The following is a 25,792-nucleotide window of genomic DNA, read 5'->3' on the forward strand; positions in this document are numbered from 1 at the left end:
TGGTGCGATATTATGTTGGCCACAGACCTTCCTGTGTGGGCTTTGTTTATGTAGCCAGTTTAGACAAACTGTCATGAACTAGACACTGGAGCTGTCAGTGAGAGCAACCACCTGGTGATCTGGCCCTTGTTTCACCGTTGCGTTTAGTTCAGCCGAGCTGTCCCGAGCAGCCCCGGGCAGGTAAGTCCTTGCTGTATTTGTGGGTGTATGCGTTTGTGAATTGCCAGAAATTAACTGGAGCTGCAGAAAAATGTTATGCTCTTTTTTTGCTTGTAAGTGGCCAGTTTTTGAGTAAAAGCCGTGAGGAGAGTAAACTACTGAAGGATGGGTTTTGAATGTGATGGAGTTCTCTGAGACAAAGGAAAATAAGTCTCCTCACCCTCACGAGCACGGATCTTTTTTAGACCAAGATTTTGTTGATGCAGCGATCAGACCTCTGGATCTCTTTGTTCATGTAAATACACAAAGCGACTCTTTGCAAGACATAGACCCCTCTCAGCTGAGTATTGAAATAAACCACTGCATTTATTTCTTGTTTCCCCCACTATTTTTACCAGCAGTTTTCCACCTCTTCTTTTCTGATTGCCCATCTTCATTAAGTATCCAGAAAAACCCCAAATATGGATGACTTAAAAGTATGTGCTCGTTATAGTTTTAGAAACAGCCGAGTACAAAGTGTTGTGAGAAGAACCCTGTTAGCTGATACTTGCTGTGTCATATGGAGGAACTGGCCACTAATTATTTATACTAATTCCATTGTATTTAACCATGCTTTAATAATGATTTAATTTTAAAACTGTTCAAATATTATCATTATTGTCCTGGATATTTTCTATTCTGAAATACAATGGCACTACCGGAAATCAGAAGATATTTTCGTTGCGCATGTACATTTCTTCAGCTTTGGTAAGGCTGCTCTGAATGTTTGAGGTTGAGTCAGGATCAGGCTGGAGCCTAACAGAATAAAGATTTCCCTCCTCTTTTCCCCCTATCAGTATTGAATGATATTGTCTTGTAGAAAGATACTTTAGATAGCATCCTTAGATGCTTTAGATGGTGATATGTGTGAAGATGTGACAGTATATTTGATGTGGAGATGACATTAATTATGCTCTCTAGTGGTCTTTGCAGTGTCCACAGGTTTTTCTGGAAGGAAACAGGACATTCCTTTCAGTACAGCTGTGCTGGGCCACGTCTGAGCAGTGCAGAACTGGGCACCTTCCTTGCAGAAACAAATTCAGAGGAGAGTAAAGACAAAAGGCAAAAGTGCTGATGGCATCAGTTTATGAGGGCGTAGAGTGACAGATGAGTGGGAGGCACGGCCACAGAGATGAGTGTAGAGAGCATAAATGAAAGTATTTAGGGAGGGAGGCAGAGAACTGTTTATTACAAGTTGCAGGGTGAAATAAGAAAGATGTTTTGGGTTGGATGCCAGGAGAGAAAACTAAGAAGTCCCGGATTGGAGGTGGTGGAGGCATCAGCCGCCAGCGCTCCCAAGAGCCCTGTGACAGGGCTGCACAGCAGGGCCAGAAGGTCAAGTTTGCTGAGCAGAGAGGCTGCAGGGTCTCCCTGACCTCTCTGCCCTTTCCTCTGAAGTGAGCAGCTTCCAGCCTCAGGAAAATCATTTCATGCTTCTCTGAAGAAGAAGTCTCTAAATTCTGCCAGACACCGACTGTTGCACAGAGTCAGCGTTTTCTGTTTGTAAGCAGGAGGGATATCCCTGTGATTGTTTCTGTAGGCCAGGCTGCACTGTATGGCCTTCTCAGCTGGGCCTGTCCTCGCTGTGCTAACTGCACATCTGGATACCATAACGGTTTGTTGTCTTCCACTGTTGCTCAAATCGTTGGACTTCTTGTTTTTGTCACTATGCAGCCAAGTGTCATTTAGATGATCCATCTGCACTGAAATCCTGTATTCCAAGCCCTTTCCTTGTTTTCCTTAAATAACTTTCTTTTGCATAAGAGGTTGGCTCTGCATAGCACCCTTTCTGTGACTAAGCTGGACAGTTTTATTAACATGAGCTTGAAATACGCCTTTTCCCCATGTCTCTGACAGGACATCCTTTTCGGTAGGGTCCTGGCAATCTCGTTTGGCACATGTTCTTGGTAATACATCCAGAGGACAGATTTCTGTGGCTTGATTTAGCAATGCAGCATTTGCTGACAGCCGTAATAAACTGTACCAGTTGTTGGAATGGGTTACACCTAGTCTTTTCTGACATGGTTTGGGTTAATTTTTACCAAAGAATGCTATAATATATAATTTATTCATTAAAGCTCTCTTTCCATCTTTTGCTTGTATTTACAGAACTCATTGGAGATGCAAATTTGGACTGAGGGCAAAAACTTATAAAATGCCAAATTAATTAGAAAACCAAGTAAATTGTTTTTCCAAGATGCCGTATGTGCTTATGAACATGTATCCGCAGATGAGAACATATCCTAAAACAGGATGCTAGCAAAAAAGATTGTCCTTTGGTCTGTGAAGTTTGCCCAAGTGTGGCACTCTACAGGTAGTTATTAGTAAAAAGGCCGAAGTACTTTTCCATTTGGAAGGGCCTCCTCTCTTTCTGATGTTGCGCAATCCAGCTGTCTTGGTTTGGGTGTGCTGCAGCTGCAGAAACCTTTCACAGCTGGCTTCCTCGGGGTGCGAGAGCTCCCCCAGAACACAGTCAGGGTTCCAACATTTTTTTTCACTGGGTCTTAGACTTCTGACACTATGAACTTCCTTCACAGAGATCTGAAATACCAGCAAGGCTGAGACATTGTTTTGATTATCTATTTCAGTTTGAGAATTTCCAGTGAAGTTTTCAAAGGTACATTAACTAAATCGGGGTTTGCCAAGGAGACATTTCAGAACAAAATACATCAGTTTTAATGACAGAGAAGCAGAGTGTCCTAATGAGAGAGAGAGAAAGTATTCTTGTGGAGAGCGGAAGAAGCACGGACAAAGTGGGTCTGATCTTTCTCTCATGCACGTTTTGTTGTGGACTTTCATGGGTGGAAGATTTGGCCCCTTATTTAAGCATATTTTAAGCATCTTTTGAGAGATTCTTAAGGTGGGAACCTCAGACCATCAGTAATTCATCCTTGTTAAATTACTGTCCCTGGGTCATGCTACAACCACAGTAATATTTGGCTGTGAAATTACTGAATTAGCCCTTGTTCTGTGCCCTGCCAGGCTACAAACACCCCTTTGCTAACACACCAGCTGAAATGCCTTGCTCCATCTCAAACCCCTCCAGAGCATGTCGCTCTGATAGGAGTTTGTGTGGAGATTGCATTCCAGCACAAGGCACACCAAGCGCTGCTGAATGGTGCATCTTGCTCCTCTGACGAGTGCAGAGAGATGGGGCAGTATTCCCCATCCTCAGGTTATTCAGCTGTAGCCTTTTAGCACTCCTCTCTTCTCCTCATCTCCAAAATCTCTTTCTCTGCAGCCCTTGCCATCTGGAACAGCCTTTCTGTTCCTCTGCGTCTCATCAACTTTCCACTTATTTGCAGTTTTCAGCTGACAAAATGTTGCCTCTGTTGCTGATGTCTCTTAATTTCTTCCTCTCTCGTTGGCCTTATGATATTTGGCTCGTTAAAACATAATCGCACCGTGGGCTGTAATGGATAGCACATTGTCTTGAGTTACTCCCTGCTGGGATTAAGCGTCTGTCAATGGCTGAACGAGACTTCCAAGAGGACTGTTTGCACAAACATGTTACGCCCCTGGATTGCAGAGGGGGTGGGTGTGTTTGTCCCTGATAAAAGATTGGCTTCTGCGGGTCGCCTTCACTAGCAGCGGGAGGAGGAGGGAGCTGGGACTCCCAGCAGCTCCTGCCGAGGAAGAGAGAAGCCTGTTTGCTGTTAGAAATGGGCAAACAGGACTTCAGTTCCATTTTTCTCACCGTTTTTTGCACAATGGCTCTGAAGCTGAACTGTGTTAGCGCCATGTCTTTCGCAGGGCTTGGATATGTTGTTACAGCAGCTGCTGTGCTTTCAGCTGTGGTAAGTGATGATCATCACAACTGAATGCTGAAAAATACCTGGGGTTTGATTATGTGTAGGAGTCACACTCCCAACTCTTTGTTTGTCCGATTTTATAGGGGGAATTGGGGAGAAATGAAGTCAGGCCAGCTGAAATCATGAGGATAAAGTTCATAGTTTTCCATCTTTGGTATCTGATTTCAACATAGGAATCACTTTCGTAGCTAACTTGCTATTTTGTAGTTTGCTTTCTAGTCGGTAACATTCTTTATTTCTGCTTTGAAAGCTGAGCATATTGTACTTTTTTTCATCAGCTATCGCGAACTATCTTCTTTGTCAAAATACTGGATGCTTCTAATATAACATTTTCATTTTTCCTTCCCTGTTATCTGATACCACTCAAAGGCATGCTGTAATACATGGACAACCTTCCTTTGCCAATACGACAGAAATGTTTTATTTCCTCTTGGTATTACCAAAGGGAATTCTCTTAGAATATAGTTCTCGAAAAGTGTTTATTAAAAGAATGGGTTGCATGCTGTTGATACATTGCTTAAGTATGGCAATACACATGTTGTCATTCTAAACCAAAATTGCAATGTCCTTGGGACAGGATGTTGTGTATGTTAGTGTAATTCCTATAAGGGAACGGTTACACAGAAGTACTGAATTCAAGTGTCAGAACAGAAGAGATATAAAAAACCTGTTGATTATCTAACTCTTTGATGATATCACAACATTTTGCAGAAGGAGCTGGATAAGGTCACACAGGTTTTAGGAAAACTGTAAATAATGTTTGTGGAAGATGTACAACATGTGTAGTTAAAAGGGGTTTATTTCTTAAAGTCTTGAACATCATGCAGCATTTATAGAAAAGAATATTCAGCAAAGGGATTAGTCTTTCACATGTGCTGTATTGAAAAATTATAGATTAGTAAAGAGAATACATAGAGTAAGATCAAGAGAGGTAGACAGAAAACAGAAAAAGAGAGTCTAGGAAAGAGTAAGCCAGGAGGTAGAGTTGATTGGAAATGAAAATTAACAGTGATCAACTGAGAAACTTTGTTTTTCCTTCAAAATTCAGTGCAAGAGAAAGAAAGGAAACTTTCCATTTGTTGCCTGGAACAATAGTTAAGAGATCAGAAGCAATTTAATGTAAACATGAGCTTCCTCGTGCTGTGTGTATTGAACAACGTTCTCTGTCTCGCCCCCAGCCTGTCAGCATGGTGGAGCACGCTGAGTTTGCGAAGGCTGGGAAGGAGCCTGGCCTTCAGATTTGGAGGATTGAGAAATTTGATTTGGTACCAGTGCCAAAAAATCTGTATGGAGACTTCTTCACAGGCGATTCCTATCTGGTGCTGAACACCATCAGACAGCGGAGCGGGAACCTCCAGTACGACTTGCACTTCTGGCTGGGTAAGTCTGGGGGGGAGCGCTCCTGCTGCACTGGCAGCCCAGGGCAAACTCTGCTCCTCTCGCTGCACTGCCTTGGCCAGTGAATCTTACCCAAGGAAATAAAATGCAGAACTTGCAGTACAGTGAGGATGCAATTTGAGCTGCATATAATGCTGCTGACATTAAATATTTGATGTGTTTTTTGTAATAATCACTACTGCCATCTCTGTACCTAGAAATAGGCTTTTTTTCTGATCAGGATGATAGAGTAAGTCCCTATTCTCCAGGGGCTCTTATCAGGCCCACAGAGGAGATCTCAGGTGAAAGGTGGGGCTGAAATCCTTCCTATGTGAAAGGATGAAGGCCTGTTGTTATCCTCCAAACTCAGTGAGTGGGAATTTTCCCCCTGAAGTTTAGACCTTCTCACGTCTCTGAGTAACATGGGCAGGCTTTCTCCACATCCTGCAAAACCAAGACGGTGACGCAGGTAAAGCTGTGTAAGACACTCGCATGGTGGCTTGTCGTGTCTGCCATCTGCTGATGGGTTTTCCACACCAAAAAGCTCCAGGGAGGCAAACTGCTGTGGAATGGGTGTCCCGCTGGTATCATAAAGCCTGATAATGTCTTATCGTAAAGCCTGATAATGTCCTCCTGCAGATTTGTCTGTCTCTGTGCTTGCTCCACAGCAAGTTTCCTTCTGGGGCAGGGTGAAATGGCAAGAGAAGAGTCAATGATACCTATCGAAGAATCAGCTGTGAAGCAGTGGGGCTGCAGCAGTTACGGTGGTGTTGTGAGCCTGCCAGAACAAAGACACATTTTATACTGCTCTTTGGAGTCGTTACTAGAAAAGTTTGGCAATGGTTATCCTGCAGACCTTCCTGGAAACTAAACTTCCCAGTAATCTGCTTGCTCCCTGGAGTTTTTGCACAGTTTTTGAAAGTAGAGGCAGAAGCCCTGCGTCCCCTCCAAGTTGTTGCTTTTTCATTTCTTAGGAGATGAAAGCTCTCAGGATGAGCGTGGGGCTGCTGCCATATTCACTGTCCAGATGGACGACTACCTTCAAGGGAAGGCTGTTCAGCATCGTGAAGTGCAAGGCCACGAGTCCTCGACTTTCCTGGGGTACTTCAAATCTGGCATCAAGTACAAGGTAGGTGATGATGGGGTGTTTATAGTACCATGCCCAATCAAGTCTGCAAGAAATGCTGTACTGCCCAGTCCTCAGAAGAATGAGAACTGTCTTTTTTCCAGTTGCTTAAAACCTGTTCTCAGCCAGATGTTTTCAGTGAGTTGGAACTGACAGGGTAGAGATCAGCAGATCCCAGTGGGAGAGCTTTGGCTGAATTAATAGGATTGAAGCAAAGCCCCAGGAAATTTTAGGAATCGAGGTTTTGTTTTTCTTTAAGAAACGAAGGAAAGAACGGTCCCAAGACATCTGGAATGAATTAAGAAACAGGAGTCTGAGTTAATGGGAAACGCCTATCCAATAGATTTCATTTCTCCCCAGTTATATAAGAGTTTGACCCTTCCAGTCTTTTTCTGTGCTAAGCTCCGCTTCGTGTACATAATGTTTTGGTGAAGTAGATGAATAGTAGTGGGAGTTACTCTTCCATGTCTTTGCAGTAAAGTGGAATAGAAGAGGTAAACGCATACAGTCAGGAGCAGTTATGTTTGCTAGGGATCCAGTGGCACAAGGAAAGGGATACCAGGCCAAATGCTTGCACAGTGCTTACATTTCCTCATGTCTAAGACTTTTCTAGTTTTTCTGTTTTGCTTATTTCCCACTTGTCGTTATTTTTGTTCCTTTCAATTTGGTTATAGTTCTTTTGAGGTAAACTGGCATCAGTCCTTTTGCCTAAATTGAGAAGTAATTCCAAGTATCTCTTTAACAGCAGAGAAGGTGAATCCTCAGGTGAGGATAATTTTTGGTAGGCGGGACATAACAACAGACGTGGAAATACGTTCTTCACCCCACCTGTCAAAATCCCATTAATACTTCAGCTTAAGGTGATCGTCTTCAAATTTGGAGATCTCCAGCTGTCTTGTCTCCCTCAGATGCTATGGGAATGGCTGGCTGGGGTGTATCCATAGATACAGCCTGGGAAAATTAGCGCTCGCTGCAAGCTGCTGCTGCCCCTCTTTCCTGTGAAAGGCAAAAACTGCTCACTGATAGCAAATGAGTAGGACTTCAGTTCTTCTGCAGCAACAGCCCAAGTGAATTGTTGTTCCCTTGTTTTCCCTTAGGCTGGTGGTGTGGCTTCTGGCTTCAGACATGTGGTTCCCAATGAAGTGACTGTGCAGAGGCTTCTGCAGGTCAAAGGCAGGAGAACAGTCCGAGCAACAGAGGTCCCCGTGACCTGGGAGAGCTTCAACACTGGGGACTGTTTCATCCTTGACCTTGGCAGTGTAAGTACCACGTGAAAGATGGGTTTAGTGGACTTCGAGGGGCAGATGTCTGATGTTCACTTAAGGATTTTCTTTCCCCACTCTGTTGAAGCTATCTCAAGTGTTGGGCATTCTGAAGCACTGTTCAGCCATTTTTTTAACATCTTTCAGTCCCAGCCATGCTGCTATCTCACCCAGAAAGGGGCTTGTTATGCTCTGACAGCTGCACGGTGTTTCTCTTCCCCCCCAGAATATCTTTCAGTGGTGTGGCTCCAACAGCAACCGCCAGGAGCGGCTGAAGGCCACTGTGCTGGCCAAGGGGATTCGGGACAACGAGCGGAACGGTCGTGCCAAGGTCTATGTTTCAGAGGAAGGAGCAGAGCGGGAGGAAATGCTTCAGGTTACTTGCTTTGTTCGTTTGTGCCGGAGTGGGAAGGGTGGGATGTGGAAGAATAAGTGGCCTGGGTAGATAGGCTCAGCAGAGCGTGTCTTTACAGATGAAGTGTTAGTGGTGTAAAGACTTGGTCCTCTGCTTCGCTGGGACATCAAAGTATATTTCCACTGTTGTTGATCTAGAACTTTCTTCTACTTGTTCTTGTGGCTTGAGCATCTGGGGAACAGAAATCCTCCTAGATTCACTGGTAATGTGTTTTTTCTCCCTCACAGGTCCTGGGACCTAAGCCCAGCTTGCCCCCGGGAGCTTCCGATGAGACCAAAACTGATACAGCCAACAGAAAGCTGGCAAAGCTCTATAAGGTAACAAGAAACCCTGATGAATAACCTTGTGGAGGATGGAGTGATCTTTGCACAGTTAGATGGAGCTGGAATAGCAGAGAGGAGCTGAGCCGATCCAGGTCCTGCTTCTGCCTCTGCTGTTAGCTTTTTATGAAGTTTTGTGTATGAAGCTTGGTTGCTTGCATTTTGTTAGGAAGGTAACAGAAAAGAACTAGAAATAGTGAGCCTGAGAACCAGGATCTCTCTCTTTCTACGCCCAGTGATCACAATGAAGCGATGATTTGGAAGGTGACATTTGCCATCAGCTAGCATAAACATAGAAGTGTGTCCAAGACTTCTTGGGAGGAATCTTCCCCGCAGCAGTCCCTGGTAATGATGTGAATAAAAGCCAAGACAGTTTGTAATATGGACCTTTATCCGTTAGTAAGGGTAGGAACTCAGACTGTTAAACACACTCGATACAGGGAGGCCCATTCACAGTTACCAAGACTGTCCCTTTCAGTTCCTGAGTGCAGTTCTGCTTTAGAAGGTATTTCTTGGCTGCTTTTGCACCAAGCGTATTTACCATTTTGGATTAATCTTTCTTTGGTCCCAGCAGTACCTGATTGGCTACAAGTACTTGAAATCTTGAGGGTAGTTGTTATGTTTTTGTCATACTGTTGCTGTGTTAAAGGTCTCCTGTCTGAAAAACAATAGTGACTGAAGCAGCCAATGCATTCAAATATATTTCCCTTCCACTTCCTGAGTTTTGGACTATGGCCCTGAAGCTGGAGGGGAACAACCAGTGCCTTATCTCGTTTTGTGCTGGGTTATCACAGGTCTCCAATGGGGCTGGGAACATGGCAGTGTCCCTGGTGGCAGATGAGAACCCCTTCTCCCAGGCAGCCCTGAATACAGACGACTGCTTCATTCTGGACCATGGCACAGATGGGAAGATCTTTGTTTGGAAAGGTACCGTAGAGATGCAGGAGAAACTGATTACGCATTCGTAGGATCCTCACCCAGTTCCCAATCCTTGTTTCTTCCAGCTGGGTAGGGAAGTACACTTGATCGTGGTGGTGCTTTTCAGGGCTTTTCAGGGTGCTTTTCACTCTCATGTGAGATGTCAGGTGTTAAGGTACAGGGCCTTTAGTATAGAGAATTAAAGGGAGGGTCCTGGGAACGAGGGAGGAAAAAATAAATTAATATTGTAAGTAGAAAGGCAGTTGTGCTCTCCCAGCCATGACAAAGGCATAAGAGATTGAACAGGTGTCATTTACTGTTTGGCACCATCAGCTGGAAGGCTGAGGCCCTTCTGCCATTGCAAAAGATAGAAGTACCTGGAGAATTTATTCTCCCTTACCTCTTTCTCTTTTTGTTAAAGGCAGGAGTGCCAACTCAGAAGAAAAGAAGGCAGCACTGAAAACAGCTTCGGAGTTCATTGACAAGATGGGTTATCCGAAACACACCCAGGTAAGGATGTGCAGCCTGCCCAGACACCCCTGGGGTTACTTCTCTGCCTCACAGGCCACTGACTCCAGAGCACGGCTCACGTGAAGTGTCACTGGCAGTCTTTCAAGTAGGTCCTGTTTTGGGGAATCTCTTCTTCCGTGGGGTGATATCGCAGTGTTGCTCCAGGGCTAGCACTGTCCCTAACAGCACCTGCCCCAACCCAAGTAGTAATTAGTGTTTCTTCCTTTCAGATACTTTATTACCTTTTCCATGACCTCTCTCCAAAGAGTGGAAAAGAGAAGGTGTAAATAAACCTGCCCTTCTTGTTCTTAGGGAGGCGATTCAAATTCAGCCTTTGCTTGAGACTGACCCTGTGTCCCGTAGCTTATTGAGACCCACATATGGTTGTTGTGATAGTACGAACCTTCCAGGTGCAGTTACACAGAGGCTAAAACACTGAATAACACTGGCTTGAAAGAGACGGATCCCTTCAAGGTAGTGGTGACCACCAGCAGCAAACAGACAATTTGCCATAGGTCTTTTCTCTTGGAAAAGATCTGCCCGGTGTGGCAGTAGCTGGAGGTTCTCCTGACTGCTGTGTCTCTGATTATGCGTCAGTGAGACCTGACGTTGCTCATAGCACGGCAGCTTGGCCCTGGGCACGGCCCTGCTCTGAGCTCCGAAGGGACATAGCAGGCGATTCTCTGTCAGGCTGAAGCCAGGGCTGGGGGAGCCCCGAAGCCCTGAAGTCAGGAGGAGCCAGGGCTGGCGCTGTGTGGGCTCAGGGGGCCAGGCTGCTCCTGATGGGCTGGCTTGTTTGTTTCAGGTCCAAGTCCTCCCCGAGAGCGGTGAGACACCTTTGTTTAAGCAATTCTTCAAGAACTGGCGAGACAGGGACCAGACGGAGGGACTGGGGCAGGCCTATGTTTCTGGTCACGTTGCCAAGATCGAGAAGGTACCTTTCGATGCCGCCACCCTGCACACCTCCCGGGCCATGGCTGCGCAGCACGGGATGGAGGATGACGGCACTGGCAGGAAGCAGGTGAGCGGTCTCAGAATCCGGTTGAGAAAGTTTCCAGAATTTTATTTGCTAGTTGATGGCATTCCCGTGAAAGCAGCGAGACAGGTGGAAGCCAGTAAATCATCAGTGCTGCGGTTTCAGAAGCGCTGGGGGAATTTTTAATACCAGAGATACCAGCAGGGTCTTGAGAGCCCTGCAGCTAAGCCGTGTAGCTGAGCTGTTAGTTTTGACCCCAGAATTTCCCTGGGGGCCATGCCTCATCCGGCAGTGGACCCAGACTTCTTCCTCCTTCCTGCTGTGGGTATTCCAGCTGTTACCATCACACGTGTGGCGGGGGCTGTCTCAGAGCACCTGTCTCATGCACCTGCATGTACGTGTTTGCACATAGAAGCCGGGGTGGAGGTGAGCGTGACGAACACGAGTAATGTCCAGAAGGTCACAGAGATCTTAGCCAGCGTTGGACTTTGCAGAAGTTCCCAGTAAAGCCTAAAAGCCCCATTCCTGACCATCTCACTGAGAGAAATCAAAACATCACATCGGGTACAAAACGGGCATCGGTGCTGGCGGCGCTTTCTCCAGTGGTTCTGGTTGAATGCGATGGAGGTTTGGGAGGTCCCGGTGGGACGAGCTGCGTGTGCCCTGGGGCAGTGCCGCTGCCAGGCTCCGCGGCGTTCCCCAGCCGCTTCCCCAGCAGGTGGGGCTGCCGGACTGCCAGAGCCGCGATCCGGGGAGAGTCTGCTACTGCTGCTGTTACGAGGATCTCAGAGTGTTTCTGCTGCTCTCCTGTCCTAGATATGGAGAATAGAAGGCTCAGAGAAAGTGCCAGTGAATCCTTCGACGTATGGCCAGTTCTACGGAGGGGACAGCTACATCATCTTGTACAATTACCAGCACGCTGGGAAGCAGGGACAGATTATTTACACTTGGTAAGAGTTTTCCTGATGCAAATCGGGAAACACTGGGGCTCTGTGGGGCCAAGAGTCCGCCTCTTCGATAATGAATCACTGTTGTTTTCCACTCACAGAGGACCCTTGGGGATAGAATTTCACCCTGGATAACCTTCCCTTGCAAACAAAACAATACCAAAGGCCCAGAATGTTTTGTTTGAAGTGGGACAATGGGGGGAATTTGTTAGAATGTAAGATAGTGAATTTCTCTTTCATGTTGAATGATGTGCTGCAGAGGTTTAGTAACAAAAGTTTTCCTTACCTCTTCTTGATATCTGTAAGGTGTGTAAATAGCTGAAATAAACCTCAAATTTTGCCTTGTCTTTCAGGCAGGGTGCCGATTCCACTCAAGATGAAATTGCGACCTCTGCGTTCCTGACAGTGCAGCTGGATGAGGAGCTGGGAGGAAGCCCTGTGCAGGTGAAAAATCCGAACACAAACAAAAACTCAACTCTGTGGGAATAAATAATATACTCAGTTACAGTTATATGATGCCAATTTGCAGTGAAGAAACTCGGTCATGTAGCAGTAGCCCCCAGCCATGGTAGCGGTGTTCTGAAGAAGCTTGTGCCTAACCTGCACGCCAGCTGTTACACAAGGAAGTTTTGCAAGTGGCCTGTTGAGACAGGAGGGTTTTTTACGACCATTACTTGTTACCTCAGTGCCAGTGGATCACTCAACAATTAAAGACAAAATTGTGAGAGCTCAGTTTAAACACTGGTCTGGTTTTGTGTGGGAGGTAACAGCCAAGCTCCTGTGAGCAGCTCTGTAAATACTCCAGCTGGAAAGACGGTTGTAAAGGCCATTGCTAGTTTATCGTGTGCTACTCTGCAGCAGCAATTTAAAACTGACGGCGTGTGGTTTTTTTTAACTAGAAACGAGTAGTGCAAGGAAAAGAGCCACCTCACCTGATGAGTCTGTTTGGTGGAAAGCCCTTGATTGTTTACAAGGGTGGCACCTCCAGGGAAGGAGGCCAGACGGCACCTGCAGAGACGCGGCTGTTCCAGGTCCGATCCAGCACCTCGGGAGCTACCAGAGCAGTAGAGGTACGTGGAAAGGGAGTGAAGTTCTGTGCTGTACGCACGGGCCCCGATGGGAACGTAATCCCTTTGAACAGAACAAGGGCCAAGCTGAGCTTTCAGATGTAAACCGAAACACATGTTGAAAACTTTACAAACTATTAAGATTCCTCTTTTCCAATGGATAATCATTATTTTATAAATTAGTTTATAAATATCGCCTTGAATTCATTTCAGCCATTTTGTCTGAAGTCCCCACTGGAGGCTCTTGAAAACCAGTCGGGTCTGGCTATTGGGACTTGCTCTAAGCCTGTGTGACAATGTCGACAGCAAGTGCTAAATAAGCTCTACTCAGATAGAACTTGTGCCAGGACATCTCCTGATAACCGTAAAGACTGGCGAAATGCCACATCCAGCCATTCTTGCTGTAGGTCATGTGTATCAGTAGATTGCACACAGGAACATGCATTTATTTACTCTTCTCATATGATTAAGTCTAACTCATCAGACACAGGCAAATATACAAATATACTCCATACAGGTACGTATCGTGTTTGCAGTTTATTCAACGCCAGGTACTGATTTTTATTTTGAAGTAACGGGCCCTGTGTAGACAACCATGACATGTGCCACATGCAATGCTCTTTCTTTCCAGCTGGATCCTACCGCCAGTCAGCTGAACTCCAATGACGCCTTTGTCCTGAAAACTCCCTCTGCTGCCTACCTTTGGGTTGGCCAAGGAGCCAGCGATACTGAGAAATCAGGAGCACAGGAGCTGCTGAAGATACTGGGAGCTCGCCCAGTACAGGTTTCTGAGGGCAGGGAGCCAGGTGAGGGAGCGCAGTGGAGTCTGAGATCGTTTCTGTGTAGCTGCATCTTCTCAGTAGTTTTTTTCATGGATTTTGTCTTTTTTCTCTCCAAAGAAGGAAACACGGACACAGGTGGCTTCTCCAAAGTGTCTGCATTAACAGCACACTCATGTTTGTAGGCCTTTGGGACTTTCTGACATAGAAAAGTGCTTCAAGTCTTAAACAAACCAGACTGCTACTGCAGTGTTCATGAACAGTTGAAGCATCGGTATCTCTTTCTCTGTTTCAGATAATTTCTGGGCAGCTTTGGGTGGAAAAGCTCCTTACCGTACGTCTCCGCGGCTGAAGGACAAGAAGATGGATGCTCACCCACCGCGTCTTTTTGCGTGCTCCAACAAGAGCGGACGCTTCACTGTGAGTATCTGAGAATACGGTCGTTTAATTCAATGTCCATCTGACAGAGCTGGGAGAAGCTCAGTCCCAGTCTGCTCTGAGCTGACCAAGAGGCTGATCTGCCTGATCTTCCCTGGCGCTGTGGCCTCCAGGGGGAAAGCATCAGCCCCCTGTTCCGCAGAGACAGCGGCTGGCTCTGTTGTGCTGCTGTGTCCAGCCGCTCTGCGAAGCACCAGGCTGGTCCTGCCCTGGATAACCCCTCGCGCTCAGACTCCTCGAATTTTAACTTGGGAATCTTTCAAGTAGAAAGAGGCTCATTACAAGCCTTGGGCATGGATAAGACGGCTTCTCCAGGTGGACAGAGCTGGATTTTGTGTTCTGCGGTCTAAGGACACTTCTGTGACGCAGCCTGAGTTGCCGCGCTGAAGTCTGGCTAAATGCATCTCACCCTCAAGAGGGGAAACTAGAACCTTTGTGAACTGGGTTCCTCCTGAAAAGGTAAACAGGCATTGGAAGTACACACTCATCTTAACCTTCTATTTTCCAGATTGAAGAAGTTCCTGGAGATCTGACTCAGGATGACCTCGCTACAGATGACGTGATGCTCCTTGACACGTGGGATCAGGTATGTCACGTTCAGCCCGTGAAGAGAGGAGCGGGGCACAGGCACAAACCGGCTCGGGACTGAGACCCAAGTTACACCGGCTGTAGGAGTTGTGTTAGAGGAATTTCATCCTCAGGCCTGGGAACAAATCACCTCACTAGTGACAGGGGAGAGAACTTACATCCGGAACTTGAGGAAAGAGCTGGTGTCCTGCTGCTGCTTTGCTTAGCTGAAGGGCTGAAGAAAACAGGCCGCTGCGTGTCGTATGTGCTCCTGCGGCCTGGGCAGCCCCTGAGGGCAGCGGCCTTCCCGCTGGAGAGGACTGCGATTCTTTGTTAGGATTTAGCAGTTTAAGATACTGACATGTTTTCTGTTATTTTTCTGTAACAAACCACGCACGAAGCAGCCAGAAGGCAACTTATGTGTATGTTTTAGGTAAAAATGTTCAAACATCTGCTATTTTTTCCTAAAGCTATGCCAGTGTATGCATTTATGCCTAAAAAACACGGTCGAAAAGCTTCTCGCTATCTACCAATCGCTTTAGTCCTGCAGGTCAACAACCCAGGGACCGTAACATGTGTATGTTCCTGTTCCGTGTCACCGAAATTTAGTCACTGTTCACTGAGACTTTGTCTAAATGATCCTTTCTTTAAAGAAAAAAAGAGATCAGTAGTTGCTGAAATAACGCATGTGGTTTTGTTTAATCTTTAGGTCTTTGTATGGATTGGGAAAGATGCCCAAGAAGAAGAAAAGACTGAGGCACTGAAATCTGGTAACGTCACATTTTCCTTCCTGAGCTGTTTCTTATTTTCCCCACTATGTGACCATAAGGCAGGCAATTTACTGTACTGAGAAACACAGCTTCATCACAAGATAAAATTCAGTGTTACGATCCAAGAGATCGGCTCTCTCAAGAAAGAAGGATCCCCAGGATCAGCCCAAGGAGGTGCAGTGCTCAGCCCCCAACAGTGAGAAAAGGTCCCGGGGTGGGTAAGCGGGTGTAGGGTGCCGCTGTACCACACCGTTTCGTAATCTTTGTGTTGGTTTTTCTACAAACAAGCGCCAGTCTTATACCAGGTGAGAGTGAACCACAGAACAAAGATTTGGTTTGGTGGTTTAAATGAACTATCTGAAATGGCATCTCTGGTATTGACTGGGCTACAGTTAAATCTGTTAAGACTTACACTCTTACGAGATTTCCTTCTTCTTGCGTGTTTTCAGCCACACGGTACATTGAAACCGACCCGGCCAGCCGCGATAAGAGAACTCCCGTCACAGTCATTAAGCAAGGGTTTGAGCCACCAACCTTCTCCGGCTGGTTCCTGGGCTGGGATGATGACTACTGGGCTGTTGACCCGCTAGAGAGAGCAATGGCAGACGTGGATGTCTGAGTAACGAGTGTGTTCGGTTTTGAAACAGAGCAAGTTTAGTGCCTTCAACGCCTTCCGGAGCTCCTTCCTCCCACAGGATGTATCTTAACAAGGCAGTGATGTTAATAGCCAATTAGCTGTGCAATAATTACTGAATACAATCATGACCAGTCATTGACCCTCCTCCTCGCTTTGATTATATTTAATACAATAAAGCTTGTATGGAATACGTGAACAGAAATGGTGGGGGTTTGTTACAAAGAAGAAAACATTAAACAGTACTTGTAGATCCCACATCTGAACTTGCTTGAAACAAATGCACCTTAGAAGATGAAACCTTCTTTGTGCCATCTTTTGCACGTGCCCTTTATAGTAAGTGGTCACAGAAATTACTTCTGAGGTTTTGGGATTGTTATGCTTTCCCCTCATCAGAATTACTAGCATTTAAGACCCCGGTAAATTAAGAGTGTGCAGCCATTTCAGGAAGTCGCTCATTAGCAAACAGCGTGTTTTGTATTCAGGATGGGAGCGAAAAACATGCTCCTGGTGTCAACAACAACTCCCAGGGGTGGCAGCTACAGCAGCAGCAGTGGGAGCTGCAGTCTCTCATCTTCCCCACGGAGGAACCTCAAGCTGTGCAGTTACCTTTTCCACTTCAAGCGCGTGAGCACAGTGATGCAAATTATTACAGCTTAACCCTATTTTCCCCCCTCTCCCAGCAAGAAGTCAAGCTCAGCTTACACTAGCCCAAGTACTGACAAACACAGGCAGATGGGGTACTGCTTTTATGATGCAGAAGAAGAAAAAACATCAAGAGCAAACAAACAGAAGAGAAACAGCACCAACTTAGTTGAAGCCCTAACAGTGCTTGGGCATCTCTTCCTAACAGTGACAAAGGCACCGAGTATCAAGGCACAGGTAAACAGACCTTGTGCTTACTAGAACACCTGTAAATACAGAACCGAGGGTAGGAGAAAGGTGATAAAAAGCAAGTTAGGAAGTTTATGCTGGCCTGTGTGAGAAGTGCACTTAGATTGGTGACCTTGGCTTTTTGTTTTCATTGCCACCTCCCTGTAACTCGGTGACAGCAGTAGCCTAAAGAGCCTCCTCCCGCACTTCAGACTCCAATTCTTCTCATTTTCATCTGTAATTACATCTCAACTGAAGATTACACGCTTTTGGTATTAAGCATAAGCCCTTTGTGTCACAGCAACTACTACAGGTCCACTCAGAATCATCAATGAGTAAATCACTAACGTGTTAGGACAGATGCATGAGCAGTACCGCATCTCCTGAAAAACTTCATGAGGAGCTGAGATCTGCTTCTCTAGGGAGTAACATAAACCTGGATAAAATGCAGGATTTTTCAATCATTTTTAAGAGTGATGGATAACGGCAGACTCAACAACTTCTCCATGCTCTAAGGCAGCACAGCTCTATACAGGCACAGCACCGCAACAACAGCACAGCCCCTCTGGGACCGTCTTGTACCCATAACCACAGCATGTTTATGCCATTTCTGTGGGGCAGAACAGAGGTGGAAAGTTTCAGTAACAAATGTTTCTCTTGAATGGGGGACTATTTCAGAGAGCATAAGCCTGATTTACAGAAGCACCCAGTATTATATTTTCACTCCTGTATCAACTTCTATTACTTTTCCTTGGTAAGTTCAAGAAGCGATGCGCCTGACAGCAAGCTGATGACGGGCTCACGTACAGCTCTGCTCCCAGAGAATACGGTCAGGGCTGCTGCACTTCCCTTGCAGGGCTACAGACCCACTTACGAACAGGAACGCTTCTCTTTCCAAATGTTGGATCATCTCAGCCTCACCACAGCTGGTTTTATAGACAATTTGAAAATCGGAGGTTATAGATTAAAGACGTCCCATCCAAGAGAGTACGGATACATCCTTATTTTAGATCGCAATCTGCCTGTACTCATTTTGAGAGGCTTTCCATTTCAAATATTTTGATTGTGAACATTCAAACGTTTCATATAAGTTTTGTAACACACTTAGTATAACTTGCTTAACACCGCCATACGCTACAATACACGGGGAATGAAGTGTTGCAGACATTTGCTGTAGCAAAAAAAAAACCCCCCAAACTCTCTCCTCCCACTCCCCCTAGCGGTTTGCACCCATGATGCCTTGCAGCATGTTTATGGGCAATGGGAAGACGATGGTGGAGTTCTTTTCTGCAGCGATGGTGGTCAAGGTCTGCAAATAACGAAGCTGAAGAGCAGCAGGGGACTCCGTAATAACCAAGGATGCCTCTTTCAGGGCCCTGGATGCATTCATTTCACCCTCAGCTGCAATTACCTGGGGAAGCAAAATGAATTAAGTTCATTCCGGGAAAGCAATAAGGCTGAAGTCATCCTACAGATGACTCTCTCGCTGTAGTCACAAATCTGAGACACTGCTCATCACTTTGATCAAGTGACCTCCCCTTACCAGTCCTGCATTTTCTCTTGCTCAGACACAAGCTACCCTGGGCTGCTCTCAAGGTCTCATTCGACAGTTTTCCTCCCATTCAGTATCAGGATACCAGATCACAAAAGCTGGCACCGTGTCTTGAAAATAAAATAGGTGTGTTTGCTCTGTTTTCAAAAAACATCTTTTGTGCTTGTTTCAGCATTGCCGCTCAAAACCAGAAGGCACTCTCCATGTATCTGAAAATATTCTTAAAGCTGTTTTGTTTTTCTTTTTGTCTCTACAAGGGCTTGACAGGTGAATGGCATGTTTCTTCCCAGGGAAAAGCTTTTTTATTTCCTCATTCTTTTTAATTATAAGCTCATTAGGGACAGATTTATGCTCATACATTTCCTTACAAGCTATTTCCTTACAAGTATTACAGCTGGTTTATTTCTCATATGAGGTAACCAACAGAAAACAAAGGACCTGCCTAAAATCAGAGCTAGTCAGCAAAAAGGTGGAATTAAGTTTTACTTCTAATTCACTGCAGGCTCCAGCTAATAACCTCAGAATTGTTTATGATTCACCTTGGAGCATGCTAAAAAACCCCCGAGAGTCTGTGTTTTTGAAGGAAATCTCGCCTGCACTCCTATTTGCTACAACACAACCTGGCTGAGAATCTTCATCCTCCACATCACCACATTAATAATTCATTAAGGAAAATAAATAAATAAAGCCACACATTGATGTTCTTACCTTAGCTCTCGCCTCCCGGGCAGCTTCTGCTTCTGCAGCCATTGCTCTCTGCAGCTGGACAGGCAGCTTCACATCCTTGATCTCCACACGTTCCACCTTAATGCCCCAATGATCTGTTGCGTCATCAAGCGTGGCCTAGGTAAGTCAGGACAGCTAAGTTAAGCCACCCACTTGGCTGCAAACACATGTCCAAATTTGAAGAATGACCAATAAACCAAATGAATTATCTTATAAGCTTTTGGATTTTAAGGGCGCTTGTATTTATATTATAATTTAATCCACATTTGATGGATTGCTTACATAAAGCTGCTCATACCTGCATGCTGTGTGCAATTTCTTCACGATCAGAGAGAATCTGAGAAAGGTTTTTAGTCCCCAGAACATTCCTCAAAGTGGTCTGCGCTAGGAGACGGGTGGCTGAGTCAGCATTTGTGATATTTGCTACAGCGAGGGTGGCATTCTGAACTCTGTAATAAACCACTCCATCTACATTCACTGTCACAGAGTCCTTGGTCAAGATCTAAAAAGCAATGGGGAAAGCATATAGTAATTAAGCACATATTTATTGAATATAATGATAATTACGTATACGCTTTACTTGACAAACTCCTAGTTCTTCCAGGGTAAAGCAGCTGTGTTGAAAACAAAAGGTCTTGAAAGCACACGCAGCATGTGAACACATCTATGTGCAGATGCACAAAGCTTCGAGTATAGCTCTGCAGAGCTAGGACTAAATGTGGGACTTGACAAGAGAAAGAGACACGCGTGTTACTTGACCTTCAAGACCTACCTGCTCTGTCCTTCCCCAAACTATCTATTTTATCAGGCTTTTCATAATAGCATAAGGTAAACAAAGAACAAGTAGCACGCACAGAAATCACGTTGTACAAATACAAATTTTTCTGCTTTTATCTACTGAAAATAAGCAAGCCTAAATCCTTAAGCATAATTTAATCAAGCCAAAAGAAAAACTGTAGGACTGATGGCTTCACTCACTAATGGCACATCAGCAGCTGCAAGCACATCGTGGCTCCAGTGATTAGGTTTCTACCAATTACCCTTCACAGCGTACCACGACAGTGGCCATTTGTCTAAATCTACAACTAACGATGAGCAATAAACCGACCAGCAAATATGATGGGAAACAGATGCACCAGACAGGCTGCGTCAAGCATCTTTGTCTTGCAAACACACCAGATACACGAGGGTTACAGTTATAATCATCCCCATACATTTGTTCACTAACTGGTTTTTAGAGGGCTGGCTGGTTTTTATTATTTGTTATCCACTGAGCTGGCATCACCGAGTTCAGCTAGCTTAATGCTGTGCAGAGATTCTGCTAAAAAATTCAGATGACCAAGAGAAAACAGAGTAGAAATAGAAATCTTTTGTTCTGTTCTTCGGGCCCTTCAAACTGAAAGACACCAGATGGCATTAGGTGCGGTACAGTTTCATAATGTTCCTCTGCATAGCAGGACACAGGAGCAACGTGTACGCAAACCCCACATTAGAGAGTGGACCTTTACCCTGGGTTGCAATGAATAGCACTGGAGATGTACATATATGTAATAATTTCATCCCATCACTTTAGCTAGTTTATATACGGAGATAAATTGGCACAGGACGATCACTGCTGCTTACGGAAATCTTCCAGATTTCCCAGAAACAATTAGAGAATGTTGTAAGAAGTCCAGCAGCCTTCGTTCCAAACCCCTCCCATCCTAGCTCTTAGGCAGTGTTAGCTTATCTCATTTTGTCCTTAGAGGACAGCACCGTTTGCTTTCTTTCCGGGATCTTCTCTTATTGAATGATGTTACTGAAGAATATATGTACCCTTCACATACACTGAACCTGCACAAGCAATTGACATTAAAACTACACAGTACCCAATACTAGGAGGGGCAAAGAAAAAAGAAAGTTAAAAAAAAATTCAGCAAACACGTCAGCAGATACAAAAGTAAGTGCAAACTCACCTCTTGGGGAGGAATATCAAAGGAGATGGTCCTCATGTCAACTTTAATGAAGCTGTCTGTGCAGGGCAGGACAAAAAACAAACCTGTACAGAAAAACAACATTCAAAAAGATGTGGAAATGGGTCATTAAAACAGATGAAATAAGCTTAAATCCAGCCACTGTGGCTGCAGACCCCTCTTTGTAACAAGCTCAGTGACATGTTCATTAGTGGCTTTCAGACTAGGGTAAGATACTTTAAAAAGTATGCTGAGAAACTATCATTTATTCAGGTCTAACTTGTTTAGAGACCTTTAACATTTGGAAAAAAAGCCAACAAACAACCCAAAATAGAACTCTTAACAGCTACTTTTGAAAAATCTGTCCAATGTAGTTATTTGTCGGGCCTAATTCTGGCAAGCAGAAACTGCTGACCTCCTTTTGTTCTGGTGGATCACTGTAATTTGTCAACTTTACAGTAACACATAAGTATTGCAAAACCTGGATGAAAATGGAGAAGGAAGCTACTTCCCCTTTCTGTCACTTTGAGAAGCAGGAGCAACAGCTGAAAATAACCTTCTTTCAGATCTCATCAGAATTTTTAATACACACAAGAAACTTTTCAAAACTATCCAATAATTCAATTGCTTCTATTTCTTTGGAAGAACGCTGAGGCTTTCAGACTGTCTGGGTTTTAACTAACACACCAAACTCCTTTTCTGAAACAGCACATTTGCTGACATGATTCCTTTACATTCTTGCTTTCGATTCTACCCAAAGACCAGGCATTAACTAAGGAGATCTGGGTAAGGCTCACAGTTTACCATCTTCTCCATATAAAGTAATGTAGCCTGTTACTGGAAGTTACCAAATTCTTGAGCAATCCATTCGCCAGTCTAATGCAATGCCTTCATTATTTTGCTAATGATTTAAGTAATGCTCTCCAGGACGTACCTGGTCCCTTTGCTCCCCCTTTTAAGATGCGTCCAAGTCTGAATATGATGGCTCGCTCGTATTCCTTTATAATCTGTAACAGAGTTGAACGTCACGCAAGGGTTTCCAGAAGCCGTAGGACAGATTCCAAGCCACGTATACTCTAAGCTAGTCTTGAATCTCAGATATAACACACATTTCTATACTGGCTGCTTTTGAATTTTAGCCTAAACTTTATGGTCAAAAAGCAAACAGCAAAAGGAACAATCAGAACAATATTGCACAAGATACATTCTTTTGCCTACAGCACCATCTATCAAGAGCAGAAGCAATGGCACGTCATCTGGGCAGGACTGGGCATTAGCAGCAGCCATCAGGAACAGCCTGGCAACAACACAACAAAACAGAGTATATGTGACCCGGCAGAGATGTTCCCAGCTCTAATTCTGATGCAGTATATCAGCCAAAACGAAGAAGGGAGTTATTTCCTCTGGTCTGGAAACTGAGAACAGCAAACTCATTTTGACTAAATTCTGTAATCGCACTTTCCTTTTTCGTTTGAAGATTAATCTGCTGAAATGTTGAGGTCTGCTATGTACTGTCTGCTATAGTTCAAGAAAGAACAGAGATCAATTTGTTTTTAAAACAAACAAATAGAGTCCAGTAATCACCACTGCAAAGCACCCATGTTGCTTCAAGCTTTAATCCGATTTAGCAGTAAACAAAATTTTACCTTTATGCACATCCAGATTGATATAGGAAATGTAATAATAGTGAAAAAAAGTGAAGTGATCACCAGGATCCACCCACACAAACCAAGGCCCGTATCACTGTCATCTGCAAGAAAAAAGCCAAACGTGCCTGTTAAATAAAGTGCCTACAACCAGATATTTACACTGAATATTCCTGGAAATAATCCACTGTTAGCTCTAATGCTCTAGGCCAAACGCATTAGGTTTAGATCAGAAGTAAAATTAAAAGCCAAATTCTGCTGTCATTTCTGCCACTCCCTAGAAGTTGCACAAGATAGCAGAGGGCAGAATGAAGTCCAAGATATACATTTACACAGAATTAACTATGCTAACATTTAAGTGTAGACTCTCAAATGCCTCCCTCCTCCCCAGTTTTCTCAAGCAGAAAGACCAACAGGCAGTGGTAGAAATCCTGCTCTTTTACTGCCTAAAGAAACCAGAGCACCTTGCTATCATTCCAAAGGATTAAACACTGAGAAACCAGGTATCGGCCAGCCCTCTGATTAAAAGCAAGAACTGGTTCAATCTCAAGCAATTCATAACTCTAATCTTTTTGCTTACAGTATTGAAATTAGGATTTTTTTTAGCAGATGGATATATGCAACTAGCTGGTGGAAGAATATGCTAAAGGCAGTACATGTGGAAGAAAATTATCTTTCTTCCATAAAGGTAAGAGATTTTAAATTTGCAGAGAAATGATCAATTTAATTTTGAGAAAGTACATTTGAAGTAGCCATACCAATACAGGAATAAGTGCTATAAAAATATAGAAAGGCTAGTAATAAAACACTTACTTTAAAATAAGTAGTATTGGTATTCTAATATTTTATTAAATACCAATATTCAATAACCTTTCTTCAAAACGCAACTATCATGAATAGCTATAACTGAAAAGCAACTGTTGACACCGAGGAGTTGCAAGGTTTGATTTTAAGGCAGTTGTGAAGCAGTTTTCCACGCTGCAGATGCTGATGCGGCACCAACAGCAGAAGGTTCACTTTTACCTTGCAGTAACTCTAGCTAGTCCACTTTGGGTTTCTCTTGCTTGATTTTCTAAAGTGCCAAACACTGCGTCACATACCCCTACAGCTTCAGCTCAAACTTACAATATTCTTCCTCTTTCATCATTAAGGTATTAAAAACTCACACCTGAAATTTAGTCAGACCAATCTTATTTGTGGGCAGTCTGCAATAGACTACATATCTCTTTAAGAAATAAATCACAAAGAGAAAGAATATTAAAAAGTGTTAACTGAATCACCCTGTCATCCCTTTAAGGCTGACTGGAATGTTACTTGGATCATCAAACAGTATTAACAATTTATAATAAACCGTGCTAGAGGCTGAAAGGATAAGCTCTCATTCCCATCCGAGGTGTGGCATAGACCTGCAAGTTATTTTCTTCTGCAAAGATTACACAATCTGAACTAGAACATTACTATCAAACAGCAAAAACGTGCCAGACTCCTGGGAACCATGAGACGAAGGGACCTTTGCCCACAACCACGCAAACAACCCACCAGATTTAACCCAGCGCACATGGGAGAACAAGTGGACCGAATACAAGGCCAGCACTGCTAGATAGAGATCACCGCTTTCATGCCGCTGGGTCAAATCCAGGATAGCCTGGGACTGACTGAAGGGTGTTATTCTACAAGAGTCATTCAATTAGCAAACAGTCAGAAACAATAAGTAATACTATCAATGAGAACTAAATGTCTTTTTCAGATGCTTCTCAGAGCATTTCCCATGAGCAACAGCCAAAACTATTACATCAGATAACCAAACTTATGTCTAATGCCATTTATTCTGTAGATATTTTATTATAACAAAAATAACTGGTAGCTGGCTTTAGCCTCCAAAGCAACAAATCACACAGCAAGTACAGAAGAAACAAACTGAGCAGCACGTAAAGTGAAAGGCTTGCCAAGTCCCAGGCAAGGTTAGCATCAGAGTGACCACTGTTAGGTATTAATAACTACATACTGACAGAATGAAACGGAGATCCTCCCCAAGGATATGAGAACTAGCATGTGCTGTTAGGCATGGGCTCAAACAGATCTACGGTTATTTATACAACAACTCAGATTACCTAACAGAAGCCTTTGTATACGAAGTGATCTTATAAATACATTTCCTTCTCCAGTCGCAAATGAGTGAAACATAAAATAAACCGTTATTTTTCTGCACTCTGCTTCTGAACCACGCAGGTAACAGGAAAACACTCCAGCTCCAGGGGCAGAAACTTATTTGTGTTGTTCTAGCGCTTCACCTCCAAAACTTGTTGGCCTGGGTTACGCTCACACCAACTAACTGAGAGGCCAAAACCCACTAGAACAACACAACCACGAAGTAAAAACAAACTACCGTTTCTCTACCCGACTTGAGGAAATATAACTGGATTTTATCGTGTCCTCCAGTTGCATCCATCCAACATTTCGCTCAACTGGTGTAAACAACCAGTCCCCGAATTCCTTCTGCTATTCATTCACCAGCGCCTCAGGGAGCCCTTCTGTTGCTCTTAATTACTTATTTGGCTTTTCCCTCAGCGATCCGAGTTACCGTACGGGAAAAATAAACACACAGAAGGAAAAAAAAACCAAACCACAAAGAAACAACCCAAGTTTCTCAACCGTGGCCGCTCCCCAGCGATGCTGTTTCTCAGAAACTGGGGTGGGGGGGGGAAGCTCAAGCAGAGCTGAGGGGAGCTCCTTTCGGCAGGATTAACCTCGGCGCGAAGCACCCGCACAAATCGGCGACTAAATAAATTATTAATTCCAAACCGAAAGAGAAAACGCCAAAGCACTCCAGGACTCGTATCCCTCCCCACCCACCTCTCCCCTTCTTCTCGGTTACCTTGAGCCCGCCGGCCTTTGGGCGCCATCCCCGCTTCGTGATCCGCCATGGC

At 44.5% G+C, this 25,792-nt stretch overlaps 2 protein-coding genes across 2 annotated transcripts; one reads left to right on the plus strand and one right to left on the minus strand.

Moving 5' to 3' along the window:
- The first annotated feature begins 3,795 nt into the window (after window positions 1-3,795).
- Window positions 3,796-16,409, plus strand: GSN (gelsolin). The gene is made up of 17 exons (XM_009875797.1): window positions 3,796-3,995; window positions 5,189-5,390; window positions 6,362-6,516; window positions 7,611-7,772; window positions 8,002-8,151; window positions 8,418-8,507; window positions 9,305-9,437; window positions 9,850-9,938; window positions 10,744-10,959; window positions 11,731-11,864; window positions 12,215-12,305; window positions 12,761-12,931; window positions 13,560-13,734; window positions 14,003-14,127; window positions 14,654-14,731; window positions 15,422-15,482; window positions 15,932-16,409. The coding sequence occupies exons 1-17, from the start codon at window positions 3,861-3,863 to the stop codon at window positions 16,099-16,101; spliced, it is 2,337 nt and encodes a 778-aa protein (XP_009874099.1). The 5' UTR covers window positions 3,796-3,860; the 3' UTR covers window positions 16,102-16,409.
- A 1,707-nt stretch (window positions 16,410-18,116) lies between these two features.
- On the minus strand, window positions 18,117-25,768 carry STOM (stomatin). Its single transcript, XM_009875799.1, has 8 exons — window positions 25,719-25,768; window positions 24,405-24,535; window positions 22,866-22,969; window positions 22,154-22,226; window positions 21,223-21,305; window positions 19,566-19,769; window positions 19,250-19,384; window positions 18,117-18,400 (listed from the first exon to the last, which is right to left on the minus strand). Exons 1-8 carry the CDS (start codon window positions 25,766-25,768, stop codon window positions 18,206-18,208), a joined length of 975 nt encoding a protein of 324 aa, XP_009874101.1. The 3' UTR covers window positions 18,117-18,205.
- Between the last annotated feature and the right edge of the window lie 24 nt (window positions 25,769-25,792).

This window comes from Apaloderma vittatum, unplaced genomic scaffold (genome assembly GCF_000703405.1).
Source record: "Apaloderma vittatum isolate BGI_N311 unplaced genomic scaffold, ASM70340v1 scaffold379, whole genome shotgun sequence".
NCBI classification, from domain to species: domain Eukaryota; kingdom Metazoa; phylum Chordata; class Aves; order Trogoniformes; family Trogonidae; genus Apaloderma; species Apaloderma vittatum.